This window comes from Mustela nivalis (assembly GCF_964662115.1).
Source record: "Mustela nivalis genome assembly, chromosome: 2".
In the NCBI taxonomy this organism is placed as follows: domain Eukaryota; kingdom Metazoa; phylum Chordata; class Mammalia; order Carnivora; family Mustelidae; genus Mustela; species Mustela nivalis.
Window position 1 is genome coordinate 101562567 of NC_139021.1, and position 21406 is coordinate 101583972.

General features: G+C 44.5%; 1 protein-coding gene across 3 annotated transcripts in view; it reads right to left on the reverse strand.

Moving 5' to 3' along the window:
* LOC309859736 (uncharacterized protein) overlaps positions 1–21406 on the reverse strand; it is a 281535-nt gene that overhangs the window by 36609 nt on the left and 223520 nt on the right. For 2 of the 3 annotated variants that reach the window (XM_082720826.1, XM_082720825.1), the window contains one exon: positions 17604–17645. In XM_082720826.1, the coding sequence (XP_082576952.1) occupies positions 17604–17645 (42 nt within the window). Of the gene's footprint in view, positions 1–17603; positions 17646–17745; positions 17848–18476; positions 18507–21406 lie in introns of those variants that run through there. The other variant, XM_082720827.1, reaches the window with a different exon arrangement.

The window sequence follows — 21406 nt, forward strand, 5'->3', positions numbered from 1 at the left end:
TCTCTGTCAAGTAAATAAATAAAAATCTTAAAAAAAAAAAAGAAAAGATATTTAAAAAAAAAAAACAACAACAACAAGGAAAGTCTGAGAAATTGTCACAGCCAAGGGGAGCCTAAACAAACGACAAAGTGAAAGGTGGCATTCTGAAACAAAATACCTGCATGGGGGAGAAAACACCAGGGTCAACTATCAAAAGACAAATCACATCCCATAAAATAATAGTTTACAACCCATATAATGGACAAGCACTTGTATCCATAATCTAAAACAGCCAGACACTGAAGAAGAAGAAAAACAAAAAAAGCCACAAACCTAAGAGCAAAATGGGCAAAATATGAACAGAGGGTTCACAGAAACGTAAATACACCTTTCAGATACATGAAAAAATACTTAACCTCACTCATACTTAAGAAGCTTACAGAGATAAACTTCATAAAATGCCATGTTTCTCTTTCCACTACCAAAATTCCAGAAGTTGAAGCACATGTTCTATGGGAGAAGCTGTGGACAAACAAGCACGGATGCAGTTTCGATGGGAGTGACACAAAATGATACCACAATCCTGAATGAGCGAGTTATCAATTCTATGCACCCGTTGACCTGGCAGCACACTTCTAGGAATTTATCGGATAGAAAAAACCTATATGTACAAGGTCATTCACTAGAACATGGTTTGTAATAGCAAAAGGTTTGAAATAGTGCATAACTAATAATAACCAGTTAACTAACTATGGAACGTCCATGCTTGATTACTGTGCAGTTATAACAAAGAAACAATCCATGTTCTGTTTAGATACAGACTTTTAAGAAGTGACAAAAAAGCAAAGAAAGAACAGAAAATCATGTATAAACTCCTTACTCAAAGTGTGGCTCCCTGAGCAGCAGAGTCTGCTTCACCTGGGAGCTTTTTAAAAATGCAAAACCCAGGGCCCCCACCAGATCCACTAAATCAACATCTGCATTTTAACAGGATGCCAGCGGTGTACAGCTGCATCTAAGTTCGGAAAGCCCTAAAGATGATGGATGCCCTTCTAAATAACAGTAGGGGGCATACAAGAGTATCTTTTACCTGAAAAAAGAAGCACTGGTAGGACAAACAAGACAGACAGATATCTACAGCAGGAGGACCATAACTCCAGTTTGTCTGAGACTGTCCCCATATAGCCAGTTGTCCCATTATAACTTTATGGAACCTCTTTCATTCTCAGTGGAAGTGTCTCAGTTGAGATGAAAAATGTCACCCTTCCTAGAGGGAACATCACTTAACCTTTAACCATGTTATTACTAATTCACAAGTATTTTATTAAAAAGAGAGAGAGAGAGAGAGAGAGAGAGAGAAGACCAGTCAGGGAAAAACACAGACTGAAGAAAAGCAGTGAGCCAAGGATGGTTGAGCAACAAACCCAAGGAGAGGCAACGTCTGGGGCAAAAGGGAAAGACAACTTTGTGAGGAACAGTAAGGGGATGTATCAGAGTTAAGAAAGGAAAGCTAGCAGGCAGGTGTCAGAAACAACAGAGACTGAGGGTTATGCTGCAGGATGGTCAAGTAAGACAAAGCCAAAAACTGGATTTGACTACAATTAGGTAGCCTTTTCCAGAGCTGACTCAGCTGAATGTCGAAGAAGCAAAAATGCATTCATGAAGTTGAAATATGAATGAGAAATGCAGAAACCAAAGCCGGAACAGGCGGCTATTCAAGCTAGAGATGTGAACAAGCGGACACACAAACACTTAGGGAGAGTCATCTGGAAGACGCGTGGTCCCTCCATTCCACCAGATCTTTAAAGTCCAGGCCCAGAAGTGGGCCCTTTCCCAACACCAGAGAACTCACATGGGGAGAGCCACTAGCGCGATATCCTGGTGGAAGAAGCTTCAGGTGGGGTTCATGCCTGAGGCTCCCGCTACCATCTCAGAGTGTGCTTCAACCCTCACACGGGAGCGAAGGTGCAGACACCCCTGGGACGCCCTGTATCATGGCTGTGGCTGAATGCCGAGGACAAACCCATATGGGAATCCCATTCCTCACGGAGCCAACCCAGGAAGGACCTGAGAGGATTCGCACACAGGAAAATCCTCCCGGTCTGATGAGCAAAGGAATGGGCTCAGCTATCCCTTCTTCCCTAGCCAGCAATGACACCCTCACACCGAGGAATCACTGATCCCAACACAACGAAGGGAAATTCTTCCCTGGACACTCCCATCAGCAACTACCTCCTAAGGAATTCCTCAGGGTGACTCTGAGATACAAACTCAGACACTGCAAACAAATATAACAGGGCCCCATTCTGAGGCAAGCGGAATGCGCTATTCCAGTAACCAATAGCTAGAAATCAAGCACATCTGCTCTGATCCAGGAGTACTTCCATAAAGGCCAGTCTCACCAAACAGCGCGGGTCTCACAACCATGCACAATATGCCAAGTAAGAACAGGGGATTTCTCCTTCAGGAGCTCTCACAACAGACACAGGTACTGTCCCTTGGTAGGAAGTGGGATCACGGGAAGTAACACTGCCTGGGATCCATGAGAACATCAAGTCGAGGGGGAACTCAGAGTCTCAGAACACAAGGTGATAGAAGTATGTTCACAAAAACATGAACCTATCAATGTATATAGATCGCAAGGATGAATGGCCACAAGATTCAAAAAACACATGGTCTGTGATCTACCTCTCATGTGTCCTTAATTCTACTAATATTGTCCTCACAAAGCGAAAAGGATTTAAAAAATAATTGCATACTTAGAAATATATCTACTTCACTTATTGGAGATCGACAGAGCTAGCGAGGGAGCAAGAACAGCTGGGGTCTGGCAGCAGAGAAGAGGGAGAAGGGTGCCCAATACAGGGCTTGATCCCCCAGGATCCAGGGATCCTGACCTCAGCCAAGGGCAGATGCTTACCCAACTGCGCCACCCGGGGGCTGGCAAATTAATTTCATCTTTTACAAAGATGCTCTTCTGGAAGACAGGGCACCAAAACCTCCACAGTTCAGCATCAGGCAGTGAGGGCTTCCTCCCTGTCTATGAGAACATGGGAGCCAAAAGTTTTTCTCCACCACCAAGAAGAGCTACATAAATCTGGGCCTGACAGGGTGTACAACCACTGCAGACGTGAAATACTCCCCGATTCGGTAGATTTTGAACAGGAAGGCGTTCTTACAGTCCCTTCCATAAAGACAAAGCCTGTCCAGGAATGCCTGCGAAGTTCTTTCAGTTAAGGGACCAGCTTTTGGCTTTGGGTCAGGTTATGATGTCAGGGTTATGGTACTGAGCCCCGTGTCAGGCTATGGAAGGCATGTGGAGCCTGCTGAAGGGTCACTCTCATCCCCTGCAACACCCAATCCACTGCAAAAAAAAAAAAAAAGGCAAAAAAAAAATCGAATAGAGAGAGAAAGAACATGTGCGGAAGTCCACTCAGACATCCATTTGTAAAGATGCCTGGGATTCTTTGCTCTAGAAGAATGGCCCAATAAAGCAAGTGTGGGCAGAAAGTCAATCACCAAGAGAATATCTATTTATAAGGTCAGGCTGCAATAACTCCGGACTCTGCTAAAAGGGGCAACCTGGAGTTCAGAAGTCTTATGTGGGGCAGCGACTTGCAGAACCTTCTCCACATGTGCCACTAAGTCATCTTCCCCAAGCAGCCGACTCTAGACATTCTGGTTAACGGTACATCTCCACGTTAATCGACAAGAAGAGGCTCTCTTTGCCTCCGGAAGAAAGACAGAAGCCGGCACGAAAGACACCCAAGTCAAGGCCTGAACCTCAACCCAGGTGGGAGGTTCAGAACCAAGACATCTTACCACTGCGATGCACGTGCACCAGGGATATAACAGCGGTCACACTCCTGGACGTGCTGCACTTCCACCTGCACTGAAGAGACAGAGGCCAGACGCTTTGGATGCTGCCCAGCAGGCCACGTCCCCTGAGCCTCGAAGCACCACCTGTAAAAACAAGGAGAGCATTCAGTCGAGGTCTCAGGACCCACACGTGGGGAGACACAGAGTCACCCATGACGGAAGCAGGCCCCTCCGTCCCAGCAGGGAGTGCAGGTTCAAGGAGGCCAAAACCACAGGGCCCCGCCATCTGTCAAAGTCTTAGCATTGCTGCTGGAAGGCCTTCCCCTAAAGCATGCTTGGCGAATTGCCTGCCAGGAGTTCCATGAGGCTGATAAGGGCCTCTGGTCTTTCCTTGCTACAACATGTCTCATGGGCCCTGGTACTCAACAACAACAACAAAAAAAACCACGACTGACTACCTTCCTCTTCCACAACAACCCTTCCACTTCAGGGTCGTGGCTATGGCAGAGTTCACACTGTGCACATTTTGCCCTGATAAACGCCAACCCTCCAATAAAGCACAGAGCAGAGAGTCAGGCTTGAGCACGCTGGTGACCTGGCCGGCTGCCTCCCTCCCTCCCTCCCTCCCTCCCTGGCTCCAGTCCTTTCCTATAAGCATCTGCCTGGGCCCTGGGACTCTGGCTGTGCCCAGGTGCCCCGGGCCCTGGGTACAGGCCGTCAAAAGGCAGCTGACGGCCTGCAGACTCCAGCCAGCCAGCCCTCTGCTCCCCTCAACCCAACCACCGTGGTGACCAATGTGGGCCCAGATGCCAGATCCAACTGCAGCCCCCGCCTTCCTGCTCAAACACAGGGTCGCCCCCGAAGCAAGGCACATCGGCCCCAAATAACCTGCCCCTTTGCCCCCACCTCACTGGGCTGAATATCCCCTGGGGACAGAAGCCCCAGAAGACAACACAACCTCCATTCCAGGCAGCGCATTTCACTCGTCCTCAGGTCTTGCACAGGTTGTCTGATGGGTCCATTAAAACCCGCCTACGTTATGGCCCGCGTGCTGCTCTGATGTGAGGAACCCTTCACCACCCCAGAGTTTGAAAGGTCACCTGACCCATTTCGGAGGGCTGTCCCAGTGACCACGCCCACCTCTCCTGCCAGCCTGGGACTCTGCCTGCAGAAAAAGAACAAGAAAGAACAAGAGTTGGTGATAATGTGAAGAAAAAGGAACCTTGTGTACTGATGCTGGGGATGAAAACTGGTGCAGCCATTATGGAAAACAATGTGGGGGATCCTCAAAAATTTAAAAATACAACAGTCATATGTTCCAGTAATTCCATTACTGGGTATTTACTCAAACAAAATGAAAACATTTGAAAAGATACGTTTATATTGCAGCACTATTAACAGTAGGCAAGATATGGAAGAGCCCGTCAACAGATGAGTGGATAAAAATGACGTGGTGTATATAGAGATATATAGAGATATCTAATAGACTAGTACTTGGCCAGAGAAAAGAATGAAATCTTAACATTTGCAACAACATGGATAAATCTAGAGGGTATACTACTAAATGAAATAGGTCAAAGAAAGACAAATATCCTATGATTTCAATCATATGTGAAAGTTAAGAAACAAAACAAAGCATAAAAGAGACCCAAAAAAAGAGACTCACAAATATAGAGAACAAACTGGTGATTACTAGAGGGAAGGTGGGTGGAAAGAGGGCATGAGACAATGAGGGTGTGTCATTTGAAAAGAAAGACAAAACTCTATCTGAAGTCAATATTATTGTCTATGTAGAAAACCTCAAATATCTTATATAAAGAAAAAAAAAAACTATTGGAAGTAATGAGGAAATACCAAAACATCATAGGATACAAGGTCAATATAAAAAAGTCAACTATTTTCCTATATCTGAATAAAGAACTGAATTCCAAATTTTCAAATGAAAAAAATACTATTCACAATACACCCCTAAAAAGGGTACTCAAGTATAAAACCTAACACAATACATATATACAGGAAGACAAAACTGATGGAAGAAATCAAAGATCTAAATAAATGGAGATAGAGCTCGTATTCATCGGAAGCAAGACTCAATATGGCTAAGACGTCAATTCTTTCCAACTTAATCGATAAATTCAATGAAATCCAAATAAAACCTCACAGTTATTTTGCAGATAATGACAAGAAGATTCTGAAGTTTACACAGAAAGGCAAAAGATCTAGAAGAGCCAACACACTGGACACCTGGGTGGCTCAGGTGGTTGAGCATTTGCCTTCAGCTCAGGTCATGATCCCACAGTCCTGGGATAAAGCCCCGAGTCAGGCTCCTTGCTCAGAGGGGAGCCTGCTTCTCCCTCTGCCCTCTCTGCCTGTGACATCCCCTCATTGTGCTCTCTCTGCCAAATAAATAACATCTTTTTAAAAAGTTTTAAAAAAACAGAATAGCCAACACAACGTGGAGGAAAAATGAGAATTCACATCACCTGGTCTTGAGACTAACTATAAAGCTACTAGCCACCAAGACAGTGTGTTAGTGATGAGACAGACACACAGATCAACAGAACAGATTACAAGGACCAGGAATAGAGCTATCAAAATAAAGTCAAACATTTTTTGACAAAGGCACAAAGGGAATAAAAAGAGAAAAAATAGTCTTTCAACAAATGGTGCTCGAACAACTGAACACTCATGCAAAAGAAATGAAACAAGACACAGACCTTACACAAGTATTAACTAAAAATGAATCAGAGGGCACCTGGGTGGCTCAGTGGGTTAAGCCGCTGCCTTCGGCTCAGGACATGATCTCAGGGTCCTGGGTTCGAGTCCCGCATCGGGCTCTCTGCTCAGCAGGGAGCCTGCTTCCTTTCCTATCTCTCTGCCTGCCTCTCTGTCTACTTGTGATTTCTCTCTGTCAAACAAAGAAATAAAATCTTAAAAAAAATAAAAATAAAAATAAATAAAAAATAAAAATGAATCAGAGATCTAAATGTAAAAATACAAGAATAAAGAATACAGGAGAAAATTCTCTAGGACACTGGTTTGGGTGATGGGTTTTTAGATTCAACAGCAAAAGCATAGTCCACGGGGAAAAGCATGCGTTGGATATTATTAAAAATAAAGTCTTCTGGGGCGCCTGGGTGGCTCAGTGGTTTTGGCTGCTGCCTTTGGCTCGGGTCATGATCTCAGTGTCCTGGGATCGAGCCCCGCATCGGGCTCCCTGCTCCGCAGGAAGCCTGCTTCCCTCTCTCTCTCTCTCTCTGCCTGCCTCTCTGCCTACTTGTGATCTCCGTCTTTCAAATAAATAAATAAAATCTTTAAAAAAAAAAAATAAATAAAGTCTTCTGCTCTGGGAAAGACATTTTTAGAAAATGAAAGGATAAGGCACAGACAGGGAGAAAATATTTGGAACACAGATATCTAATAAAGGCTTTGTGTCCAGCATCACAAAAGAGCTCTTAATGATTCAATAATAAGAAAAGAAATGACCAAATGAAAAATATGCAAAAGATTTGAACAAACTCTTCACCAAAGATATCAGGATAGCAAATAAATACACAAACACATCGATGCTCCACATCACTTCAGTGGGAATATGCAGACACCATGACACAGGTACTGGAATGGTTACATCAAAAATAATGACAGTGCCAATTTCAGGTCCAGAATCAGAACAACAAGATTCTGATTCGTAGTTGGTAGGAACAAAAACTGATACAGCAACTTTGTAGAAATAGTTTGGCAATTTCTTGCGAAGGTAAACATACATACATACATACATACATACATAACCAACACAGCAATTTCACACCCTATGTTTTTAAAAACTTATGTTTTAAAACCTACATGTGAATATTTCTAGCACCTTAATTCAAATGGTCCCAAACTGGGAGAATCAAGCATCCATGAGTTAACCACTCTGAAATCATGTATGCAACTCTGAAATCATGTATGTGTATTCTGAAATTGAACTATCAACCTACCACTGCGATGCACGTGCACCAGGGAGATGACAGTGCTCACACTCCTGGACGTGCTGCACTTCCACCTGCACTGAAGAGACAGAGGCCAGACGCTTTGGATGCTGCCCAGTAGGCCACGTCCCCTGAGCCTCGAAGCACCACCTGTAAAAACAAGGAGAGCATTCAGTCGAGGTCTCAGGACCCACACGTGGGGAGACACAGAGTCACCCATGACGGAAGCAGGCCCCTCCGTCCCAGCAGGGAGTGCAGGTTCAAGGAGGCCAAAACCACAGGGCCCCGCCATCTGTCAAAGTCTTAGCATTGCTGCTGGAAGGCCTTCCCCTAAAGCATGCTTGGCGAATTGCCTGCCAGGAGTTCCATGAGGCTGATAAGGGCCTCTGGTCTTTCCTTGCTACAACATGTCTCATGGGCCCTGGTACTCAACAACAACAACAAAAAAAACCACGACTGACTACCTTCCTCTTCCACAACAACCCTTCCACTTCAGGGTCGTGGCTATGGCAGAGTTCACACTGTGCACATTTTGCCCTGATAAACGCCAACCCTCCAATAAAGCACAGAGCAGAGAGTCAGGCTTGAGCACGCTGGTGACCTGGCCGGCTGCCTCCCTCCCTCCCTCCCTCCCTCCCTGGCTCCAGTCCTTTCCTATAAGCATCTGCCTGGGCCCTGGGACTCTGGCTGTGCCCAGGTGCCCCGGGCCCTGGGTACAGGCCGTCAAAAGGCAGCTGACGGCCTGCAGACTCCAGCCAGCCAGCCCTCTGCTCCCCTCAACCCAACCACCGTGGTGACCAATGTGGGCCCAGATGCCAGATCCAACTGCAGCCCCCGCCTTCCTGCTCAAACACAGGGTCGCCCCCGAAGCAAGGCACATCGGCCCCAAATAACCTGCCCCTTTGCCCCCACCTCACTGGGCTGAATATCCCCTGGGGACAGAAGCCCCAGAAGACAACACAACCTCCATTCCAGGCAGCGCATTTCACTCGTCCTCAGGTCTTGCACAGGTTGTCTGATGGGTCCATTAAAACCCGCCTACGTTATGGCCCGCGTGCTGCTCTGATGTGAGGAACCCTTCACCACCCCAGAGTTTGAAAGGTCACCTGACCCATTTCGGAGGGCTGTCCCAGTGACCACGCCCACCTCTCCTGCCAGCCTGGGACTCTGCCTGCAGAAAAAGAACAAGAAAGAACAAGAGTTGGTGATAATGTGAAGAAAAAGGAACCTTGTGTACTGATGCTGGGGATGAAAACTGGTGCAGCCATTATGGAAAACAATGTGGGGGATCCTCAAAAATTTAAAAATACAACAGTCATATGTTCCAGTAATTCCATTACTGGGTATTTACTCAAACAAAATGAAAACATTTGAAAAGATACGTTTATATTGCAGCACTATTAACAGTAGGCAAGATATGGAAGAGCCCGTCAACAGATGAGTGGATAAAAATGACGTGGTGTATATAGAGATATATAGAGATATCTAATAGACTAGTACTTGGCCAGAGAAAAGAATGAAATCTTAACATTTGCAACAACATGGATAAATCTAGAGGGTATACTACTAAATGAAATAGGTCAAAGAAAGACAAATATCCTATGATTTCAATCATATGTGAAAGTTAAGAAACAAAACAAAGCATAAAAGAGACCCAAAAAAAGAGACTCACAAATATAGAGAACAAACTGGTGATTACTAGAGGGAAGGTGGGTGGAAAGAGGGCATGAGACAATGAGGGTGTGTCATTTGAAAAGAAAGACAAAACTCTATCTGAAGTCAATATTATTGTCTATGTAGAAAACCTCAAATATCTTATATAAAGAAAAAAAAAACTATTGGAAGTAATGAGGAAATACCAAAACATCATAGGATACAAGGTCAATATAAAAAAGTCAACTATTTTCCTATATCTGAATAAAGAACTGAATTCCAAATTTTCAAATGAAAAAAATACTATTCACAATACACCCCTAAAAAGGGTACTCAAGTATAAAACCTAACACAATACATATATACAGGAAGACAAAACTGATGGAAGAAATCAAAGATCTAAATAAATGGAGATAGAGCTCGTATTCATCGGAAGCAAGACTCAATATGGCTAAGACGTCAATTCTTTCCAACTTAATCGATAAATTCAATGAAATCCAAATAAAACCTCACAGTTATTTTGCAAATAATGACAAGAAGATTCTGAAGTTTACACAGAAAGGCAAAAGATCTAGAAGAGCCAACACACTGGACACCTGGGTGGCTCAGGTGGTTGAGCATTTGCCTTCAGCTCAGGTCATGATCCCACAGTCCTGGGATAAAGCCCCGAGTCAGGCTCCTTGCTCAGAGGGGAGCCTGCTTCTCCCTCTGCCCTCTCTGCCTGTGACATCCCCTCATTGTGCTCTCTCTGCCAAATAAATAACATCTTTTTAAAAAGTTTTAAAAAAACAGAATAGCCAACACAACGTGGAGGAAAAATGAGAATTCACATCACCTGGTCTTGAGACTAACTATAAAGCTACTAGCCACCAAGACAGTGTGTTAGTGATGAGACAGACACACAGATCAACAGAACAGATTACAAGGACCAGGAATAGAGCTATCAAAATAAAGTCAAACATTTTTTGACAAAGGCACAAAGGGAATAAAAAGAGAAAAAATAGTCTTTCAACAAATGGTGCTCGAACAACTGAACACTCATGCAAAAGAAATGAAACAAGACACAGACCTTACACAAGTATTAACTAAAAATGAATCAGAGGGCACCTGGGTGGCTCAGTGGGTTAAGCCGCTGCCTTCGGCTCAGGACATGATCTCAGGGTCCTGGGATCGAGTCCCGCATCGGGCTCTCTGCTCAGCAGGGAGCCTGCTTCCTTTCCTATCTCTCTGCCTGCCTCTTCTTCTACTTGTGATTTCTCTCTGTCAAATAAAGAAATAAAATCTTAAAAATAAATAAAAAATAAAAATGAATCAGAGATCTAAATGTAAAACTACAAGAATAAAGAATACAGGAGAAAAATCTCTAGGACACTGGTTTGGGTGATGGGTTTTTAGATTCAACAGCAAAAGCATATTCCACGGGGAAAAGCATGCGTTGGATATTATTAAAAATAAAGTCTTCTGCTCTGGGAAAGACATTTTTAAGAAAATGAAAGGATAAGGCACAGACAGGGAGAAAATATTTGGAACACAGATATCTAATAAAGGCTTTGTGTCCAACATCACAAAAGAGCTCTTAATGATTCAATAATAAGAAAAGAAATGACCAAATGAAAAATATGCAAAAGATTTGAACAAACTCTTCACCAAAGATATCAGGATAGCAAATAAATACACAAACACATCGATGCTCCACATCACCTCAGTGGGAATATGCAGACACCATGACACAGGTACTGGAATGGTTACATCAAAAATAATGACAGTGCCAATTTCAGGTCCAGAATCAGAACAACAAGATTCTGATTCGTAGTTGGTCCAGAATCAGAACAACAAGATTCTGATTCGTAGTTGGTAGGAACAAAAACTGATACAGCAACTTTGTAGAAATAGTTTGGCAATTTCTTGCGAAGGTAAACATACATACATACATACATAACCAACACAGCAATTTCACACCCTATGTTTTTGAAAACTTATGTTTTAAAACCTACATGTGAATATTTCTAGCACCTTAATTCAAATGGTCCCAAACTGGGAGAATCAAGCATCCATGGGTTAACCACTCTGAAATCATGTATGCAACTCTGAAATCATGTATGTGTATTCTGAAATTGAACTATCAAATAAATGAAATTCCGATGTTAGCTGGATTCTCACTGTTAGTGCAGGAGATTACAGACAAGCAAGGAGAGAAGGTTAGACTATTCCATCTGGTAATGCTTACAACAGTGTGAATACTTAGCTTACTACAGATACAGATGGTGACATACCAAAATATTTATAGACACGTGTATATACATGAGTGAGTATACACATATTCCCTGTTCAGTTACCTGAGAGCGTCTTTGAGCAATGACTTAACAGTCACAACAGACACAACTAGTTCCCCAATCTTGATTTCTCATACTATGCTCCAATGAAAAGAACCAGAACTACTTAGGGGGAAAAATGGCTAATTCTATGACAGGAAAGACATAAGATGTACCTGGAAAATCTACTGCCACAGAGTAAAATAGAAATACTCAACAATAACCGGGTATGTCAATAGACACAGGAACCATCAGAATGTGCTTTTTAAAAATTTTATTTACTTGTTTTTGAGAAAGTAGGAAAAGGAGAGAAAGCATAAGCAGCAGGGAGGAGCACAGGGAGAGAGAGAATTTCTATTTATTTATTTATTTATTTAATAGGCAGAGATCACAAGTAGTCAGAGAGGCAGGCAGAGAGAGGGGGGGAAGCAGGCTCCCTGCTGAGCAGAGAGGCCGATGTGGGGCTCGATCCCATGATCCCGGGATGACGACATGAGCCGAAGGCAGAGGTTTTTACCCACTGAGCCACCCAGGAACCCTGAGAGAGAGAATTTCAAGCAGGCCCCACATTAAGCAAAGAGCTCAACGTGGGGCTGGATCCCAGGACCCTGAGATCATGACCTGAGCTAAAATCAAGAGTCAGACACTCAACCAACTCAGCCACCCAGGTGCCACTAGAAATGCTTTACTAACCAACCTGGAACAACTTGAGCAACCAAAGGAACAAGGTATCATTGTACTAGAACCAAAATATAAAATAACTAGCCATGAATTCGTGCCGATATAAATGGATTAGTAAATAGGAGAGAACAGAAAATTCTCCTGTGCAGAATTCCTGATAATTTATGTACATAATTGTGTAGCTACTCCAACAGGAAGGAGGTACAGTGTAAGTGGTATAGTGTAACTGCCCACTTCCTTCCGAGGAGTACAGCATGAGGACAGAGAAAACAAAGTAATAAGTCATGTCCAGAGCACTAACCCTTGATATGATAAGACCAAAGGACATTTTATCTCTGTGGTCTTCCTCCAAGAAACTCATAACCTCAGTCTAATCATGAAAACAACAGCAGAGAATTCCCAATTGAGGGACATTCTCCAAAACACCTAACTGTACTCCTCAAAACTGCCCAGGTTATCAAAAACAAGGGCAGTCGGGGCGCCTGGGTGGCTCAGTGGGTTAAGCCACTGCCTTCGGCTTGGGTCACGATCTCAGCGTCCTGGTATCGGGCCACGCATCGAGCTCTTTGCTCACCAGGGAGCCTGCTTCCTCCTCTCTCTCTGCCTGCCTCTCTGCCTACCTGTGATCTCTCTCTGTCAAGTAAATAAATAAAAATCTTAAAAAAAAAAAAGAAAAGATATTTTAAAAAAACAACAACAACAACAACAAGGAAAGTCTGAGAAATTGTCACAGCCAAGGGGAGCCTAAACAAACGACAAAGTGAAAGGTGGCATTCTGAAACAAAATACCTGCATGGGGGAGAAAACACCAGGGTCAACTATCAAAAGACAAATCACATCCCATAAAATAATAGTTTACAACCCATATAATGGACAAGCACTTGTATCCATAATCTAAAACAGCCAGACACTGAAGAAGAAGAAAAACAAAAAAAGCCACAAACCTAAGAGCAAAATGGGCAAAATATGAACAGAGGGTTCACAGAAACGTAAATACACCTTTCAGATACATGAAAAAATACTTAACCTCACTCATACTTAAGAAGCTTACAGAGATAAACTTCATAAAATGCCATGTTTCTCTTTCCACTACCAAAATTCCAGAAGTTGAAGCACATGTTCTATGGGAGAAGCTGTGGACAAACAAGCACGGATGCAGTTTCGATGGGAGTGACACAAAATGATACCACAATCCTGAATGAGCGAGTTATCAATTCTATGCACCCGTTGACCTGGCAGCACACTTCTAGGAATTTATCGGATAGAAAAAACCTATATGTACAAGGTCATTCACTAGAACATGGTTTGTAATAGCAAAAGGTTTGAAATAGTGCATAACTAATAATAACCAGTTAACTAACTATGGAACGTCCATGCTTGATTACTGTGCAGTTATAACAAAGAAACAATCCATGTTCTGTTTAGATACAGACTTTTAAGAAGTGACAAAAAAGCAAAGAAAGAACAGAAAATCATGTATAAACTCCTTACTCAAAGTGTGGCTCCCTGAGCAGCAGAGTCTGCTTCACCTGGGAGCTTTTTAAAAATGCAAAACCCAGGGCCCCCACCAGATCCACTAAATCAACATCTGCATTTTAACAGGATGCCAGCGGTGTACAGCTGCATCTAAGTTCGGAAAGCCTTAAAGATGATGGATGCCCTTCTAAATAACAGTAGGGGGCATACAAGAGTATCTTTTACCTGAAAAAAAGAAGCACTGGTAGGACAAACAAGACAGACAGATATCTACAGCAGGAGGACCATAACTCCAGTTTGTCTGGGACTGTCCCCATATAGCCAGTTGTCCCATTATAACTTTATGGAACCTCTTTCATTCTCAGTGGAAGTGTCTCAGTTGAGATGAAAAATGTCACCCTTCCTAGAGGGAACATCACTTAACCTTTAACCATGTTATTACTAATTCAGAAGTATTTTATTAAAAAGAGAGAGAGAGAGAGAGAGAGAGAGAGAGAGAAGACCAGTCAGGGAAAAACACAGACTGAAGAAAAGCAGTGAGCCAAGGATGGTTGAGCAACAAACCCAAGGAGAGGCAATGTCTGGGGCAAAAGGGAAAGACAACTTTGTGAGGAACAGTAAGGGGATGTATCAGAGTTAAGAAAGGAAAGCTAGCAGGCAGGTGTCAGAAACAACAGAGACTGAGGGTTATGCTGCAGGATGGTCAAGTAAGACAAAGCCAAAAACTGGATTTGACTACAATTAGGTAGCCTTTTCCAGAGCTGACTCAGCTGAATGTCGAAGAAGCAAAAATGCATTCATGAAGTTGAAATATGAATGAGAAATGCAGAAACCAAAGCCGGAACAGGCGGCTATTCAAGCTAGAGATGTGAACAAGCGGACACACAAACACTTAGGGAGAGTCATCTGGAGGACGCGTGGTCCCTCCATTCCACCAGATCTTCAAAGTCCTATTCCTGGATCAAGCAGGACCATGAGAGGGCTGTCCACTCAGACCTCAATTGTTCGGTCCCCTGAAAAGCATCCATACACTTCTAGTACAATGCTGTGTCTACCAGATATGATTATAGGCTATTTTAGTGTTGTTATTGGGAAAATCAAAGGAAGTTTTACAACTTGCACAACTCTGTGAAATTAAGAGTCCTGCTTCTCATTCTACCAACTGTTCTTTGAATTTGCTTGATATACTTGATACACCTCCCTTCAAGTAATTCTTGCCTATTTCTATCTTTTCGGTTTTATTTTTAAGATTTTATTTATTCATTTGACAGACAGAGATCACAAGTAGGCAGAGAGGCAGGCACAGAGAGAGAGGGAAGCAGGCTCCCTGCTGATCCGAGAGCTCGATGTGGAGCTCTATCCCAGGACCCTGGGATCATGACCTGAGCCAAAGGCAGGGGCTTTAACCCACTGAGCCACCCAGGAGCCCCTCTATTTTTTTGTTTTAAAAATATGAATCTTTTCAAATTTTAGAAAACTCATTTTAAAACAAAGTGGAATCAGGTAACGTGATGCCCCCAGCTTTATTTTTGTGTTTCAACATTTCTTTAGCGATTCGGGGTCTCTTCTGATTCCATACAAATTTTAGGATTCGTTGCTCCAGCTCTTTGAGGAATACCAGTGGAATTTTGATCGGAATGGCATTAAAAGTATATATTGCTCTAGGCAGTAAAGACATTTTAACAATGTTTATTCTTCCGATCCAAGAGCATGGAATGGTCTTCCATCATTGTGTGTCTTCTTCAATTTCTTTCATGAGTGTTCTGTAGTTCCTCGAGTACAGATCCTTTACCTCTTTGGTTAGGTTTATTCCCAGGTATCTTATGGTTCTTGGTGCTATCGTAAATGGAATCGATTCTCTAATTTCCCTTTCTGTATTTTCATTGTTAGTGTATAAGAAAGCCACTGATTTCTGCACATTGACTTTGTATCCTGACACATTGCTGAATTGCTCTATGAGTTCTAGTAGTTTGGGGGTGGAGTCTTTTGGGTTTTCCATATAAAGAATCATGTCATCTGCGAAGAGAGAGAGTTTGACTTCTTCATGACCAATTTGGATACCTTTTATTGCTCTTTGTTGTCTGATTGCTGTTGCTAGGACTTCTAATACTATGTTGAACAAGAGTGGTGAAAGTGGGCATCCTTGTCTTGTTCCTGATCTCAACGGGAAGGCTGCATGGTACTGGCATAAAAACAGACACATAGACTGTGGAACAGAGTAGAGAGCCCAGCTATGGACCCTCAATTCTATGGTCAATTAATCTTCGACAAAACAGGAAAAAATATACAGTGGAAAAAAGACAGTCTCTTCAATAAATGGTGCTGGGAAAACTGGACAGCTATATGTAGAAGAATAAAATGCGACCATTCTCTTACACCGTACACAAAGATAAACTCAAAATGGATAAAAGACCTCAACGTGAAACAGGAATCCATCAGAATCCTAGAGGAGAACATAGGCAGTAATCTCTTCGGTATCAGCCACAGCAACTTCTTTCAAGATATGTCTCCAAAGGCAAAGGAAACTAAAGCGAAAATAAACTTTTGGGACTTCATCAAAATCAAAAGCTTCTGCACAGCAAAGGAAACCGTCAAAAAAACAAAGAGGCAACCCACGGAATGGGAGAAGATATTTGCAAATGACAGTACAGACAAAAGGTTGATATCCAGGATCTATAATGAACTCCTCAAACTCAACACACACGAAACAGGCAAACATATCAAAAAATGGGAAGAAGATATGAACAGACACTTCTCCAATCAAGACATACAAATGGCTATCAGACACATGAAAAAATGTTCATCATCATTAGCCCTCAGGGAGATCCAAATTAAAACCCCATTGAGATATCACCTTACACCAGTTAGAATAGCCAAAATTAACAAAACAGGAAACAACATGTGTTGGAGAGGATGTGGAGAAAGGGGAACGAACCCTCTTCCACTGTTGGTGGGAATGCAAGTTGGTGCAGCCTCTTTGGAGAACAGTGTGGAGATTCCTCATGAAATTAAAAATAGAACTTCCCTATGACCCTGCCATTGCACTCCTGCGTATTTACCCCAAGGATACAGATGTCGTGAAAAGAAGGGCCATCTGTACCCCAATGTTTATAGCAGCAAGGGCCACGGTCGCCAAACTGTGGAAAGAACCAAGATGCCCCTCAACGGATGAATGGATAAAAAAGGTGTGGTCCATATACACTATGGAGTATTATGCCTCCATCAGAAAGGATGAATACCCAACTTTTGTAGCAACATGGACGGGACTGGAAGAGATTGTGCTGAGTGAAAAAAGTCAAGCAGAGAGAGTCAACTATCATATGGTTTCACTTATTTGTGGAGCATAACAAATATCATGGAGGAAAAGGGGTGTTAGAGAGGAGAAGGGAGTTGGGGTAAATTGGAAGAGGAGATGGATCATGAGAGACTATGGACTCTGAAAAACAATCTGAGGGGTTTGAAGTGGCGGGGGGGTGGGAGGTGGGGGTACCAGGTGGTGGGTATTATAGAGGGCACGGATTGCATGGAGCACTGGGTGTGGTGAAAAAATAATGAATACTGTTTTGCTGAAAATAAATAAATTGAAAAAATTCTTTTAAAAATAAATTAAAAATAAAACCCTGTCACAGACCCCCCCCAAATAAATGAATAAATAAATAATGAATAAATAAATAAATAAAACAAAGTGGAAATAAACAAACAAAAAGCTCACCTGGGATGTGTTCCTTTTCTGCTCTGAGTCGAGGAGGGAGAGCTGAGGAAGAAGGAAGGAAGAAGGAAGTTAGAAGAGACTTGGCCTGCCTTGCAGTTCCTGGATTCACCTGCCTACGCAGCGCCACATACAAGATACTTACATGCCCATGTGTGGCTCCGATAGATGTTGAGCTTAGACATGATACTCTTCACTGAGTGAATGTAAACAATTGTTCCCTCTGGATTTATTATCAATTTAGGTTCTGTGACACAGAAAAATTAAAAACATGAGAAGATGAGTTGAACATTTACCAGTAACCTAAAGGAGGAAACACTATGGCCTTTTCAGAACTGATGTGGGAAAAATTAAAAATTAAAAATCTCAAGCCACATTGTTATTCTGTTTTCCTGTGAACACTATTAATCCCCTGAGGTCAGAAAATCCAAGAAACTCTGGAAAAAAGAGATGGGGGTGTCGAAGCCAAGATAAAAAAATAAATGTTTAATGTTGGTTTCTTACAACTTTCAAAAGGTCATTAAATAAGAAACTATCTTTGACTTAATTAAACTATCTATGACTTAACCCACTGAGCCACCCAAGAACTCCTGGAGAGACTTTGTGAAACAATCTCGTATAAACAGAGGAGTTTTCCAGAGTAGCAGATAGTGAAATGAACATTTCAGTCTCCTAGGTGCCCTCAGGAGTCTCCTTTTCTGAATGTCCAAAAATGCAGGTAGTTAACATACAGTGCAGTACAACTCGGGGACTCATCACTTCTCTCCACCACTCAGTGCTGACCACAACAAGTGCCTTTCTCAATGCCTATCATCTAACGACTCCTCTCCAACCCACTTCCCTCCATGACCCCACAGTGTGCAGGGATGCCTTCACCCTCAGAGTTCTGTCATGAGCCATCGCCACGGTGACCTGATGACACGCATCCATCCTTCCGTTTCAACTGTCACTCTGTGAGCCGAGGCCGTGGCGGTTTGGTGAGCGGCTGTAGAGGTCCCCACGATGGGGAATCTTAACTGCTGTTGTACGGGTATGTGCCTATCGATTTTCTCAATTCTCTTCTCTCGAGCTGGTTGCCTCCCTTTCACAGAGACAGGCTTCTTCCCTTTGGCTTTTCCGCTCCACCCTCTGATTCCTCCACCCGGTTCGATGCCTGTGCTTGTTCGTTTGTCTGGGTGATTTCGCTAGAATTTCGTGGGGAAGCTGCCATCCTTAAAGTACTTCTACGTTCAGAAAACCGTACTCTTTCTGAATACCCATTTCAGACACAGTCCTAAAGGGACAACACACAGGTCACACGCCACACTGCTGTCCCCGGATCAGGAGAACCTTGGTGCGACCCAGGCACCACATTTGAGGGGGAGGAATTGCCGGTCACCTCTTCCCGATGGACACGACAAAATCGGAGAGGAAGGGTCAGCGGTCGAAATGCAGCTGTTTTTAGAAGGAGAGACACTGGAAGATAGCGGGGTGGTCTCATGGGTTGATGTGCAGGGTTTCACGGGCCGTCTGCTTGATGCCGGGGAGTGCACGGGAACGGGCTGTGCCACCGGGTGGGTGGACAGAACACACGGCAGTTGCACAGTGGACTGTCTGCTGGTCTCAAAGGTACTGCTGGGCTGGGTTCTCCAGGCCCGGCCTAGGGAGGGAGACAGGAGACTGTCCGCTTAACCTACAGTCTCCAGAGGGGATCAAGAGACCTGAGAGTAGACAGGGGATGCTGGCAAAAATGAGAGAGTAGGGAGGGACTCACGCCAGCCAGGGTAGCCTCACTTCCATCCAGGCTCCTCAGAGCAGTCCGCATGGCAAGAGCGGGCCCCTCAGCATCATCCGTCTCCTTCCTGAAACCAACCACCCCACATGGCCAGCCCACATGGCCACCTCCATGATCGTTCGTACCATCGACTGCTCCTCGGGACTGGCGAGCTCAAGGCAAGCGTGTTCTTGGTGGGGTCAAAGTGTAACCTTTGGGAGCGGAAGGCAAGCGAGTTCTCGACGGGGTCCTATGTGACCGTTGGGAGTCTGAATCACCTTGGGAGCCAAGCAGAACCCCAGGAGCCGTGGGCTGCAACTGGCCTTCAGGACAGCCTTGGCGACTGGGCTGACCTTGCAGAGAGGTGAGGGAACGTGGCCCATGCTACCCGTTCCTGGTCCTTCACTAGGGCCCCACTGGGCAGAAACCGCCACATAGTTGATGTCAGGGCCCCAAACACAGATGTGAGTGAGGACTGAGGCTGGTCTCGTGGCCCTCGCTCTCCCCTACAGAAACACTGGCACAGAGGAATTTCAGATTGTGAGGGCAGCTCTTGGTTCAGGGCTTCAGGACCTTTCCTCAGGGGCCGTGGGTTGGTGTCAGGGGCTGGGGGATCTCTGGCCACAGGGAAACAACAACATTCCTGTCCCAGATCAATCCTTCATCGGGGCCCTCCACTGTCCTCCACTGTGGCTTCAACCACAGCCAGCCATCTAGCTGAGTCCCTAGGCGGTCCCTTCCTCAACACCTGCCGAGCGGCTGGGCAGCATCCAGTCCTCCCCTAGGTCCCAGGTGCTCCTTAGACTCAATCACTTGGGACACCGTGGCGGCACACTAACGTCTAGGCCGGAGGGCAAGGAAGCGGGCACAGAGGGTTCTGGGGAACACTCTCGGGTAGGTGTGGCTGCTCAATGGCTGTGACTGAGGACATCACGCGTGCTCACGGCACTCTGTTGCGTTTCTGTCCTGTCTCTGCTCCATACAAGCCGTTGCCCACAGAACCTGTGGGTGTGGGAGGGGGCTGAATTCAGAGCACAGCACATGGTGACCTCTTCCTAAGTCCCACCTGGAGGGAGGAATGCCTGCTGGGCACCTGGCGAGTAGGGGCAGGAGACGGATGGACCAGAAGGAAAGGATGTCCAATCCCCCTGTGGGCTCCTGACGACAAGGTGCCGACACTGTTCTCTATTTCTGTGCATCTCCCAGAGTTCTGTGGGGAGTGTTTCCTCGACGATGTGGAGACGCCCCCACCCACGCCCCTCCCTCCACGAGGACCCAAGAAGAGAGTCCGGTTCTCCTTCCATGATGAAGTGTACATCATCAAGGACACCAAGGAAGGTACGTTGGGGATTGACTCATTACGTAGATTGGAGACACATTCTGTCGTTCACTAGCACATACATAACCGAAGCCTTTAAAACTGCTGAGACACATTGTCCTCTGATTTCACTGGTAGCCATTTCCCTCTATGCCGTCCGTCCGTCCCCTTTTACGTCCACGAGTCACGATGAGATCCTCATTCAAACTGGACCCAAGGGGCACAGGAAAAAAGTGTCTACTAGCTGAAGGGATAGATCTTAGGTCGTTCTGGAACACACAGGTCCCTACAGGTCCCCCCAGGAAACATGGTTCTTAGATGTGTAGGAAGGAAGAGACTATGTTTTCCGCTGAACAGAAAAATGGGCCAGAATACGACAGGAGGTTTCACGATGCCCCCCCTTCACTTCCGCCCATTAGCCACATCTTACATGGGTGTGCTACGTATCTTCAAAGGAACAAAACGACCTCGCCACATTTGGGGAACTCAAGTACCCAGTACATTCCACGTGGTTACCGTTCTACAAATGGGGCCAATGCCTTCGGTGACGTCTTCTCATTTTGGAAACACAGAAATCTGCGCACTAATGTCTCACACAGCGGGGTTCCCAATAGCCCCAGACAGGCACTGCCCCCAAATCCATCACGGGAGGAAAGAACACATTCAATGGCATCCATACACATCATGGAGTGCAATTCAGGCGCAAGAAGAAACAAAGGTTTCCAATATTTTACG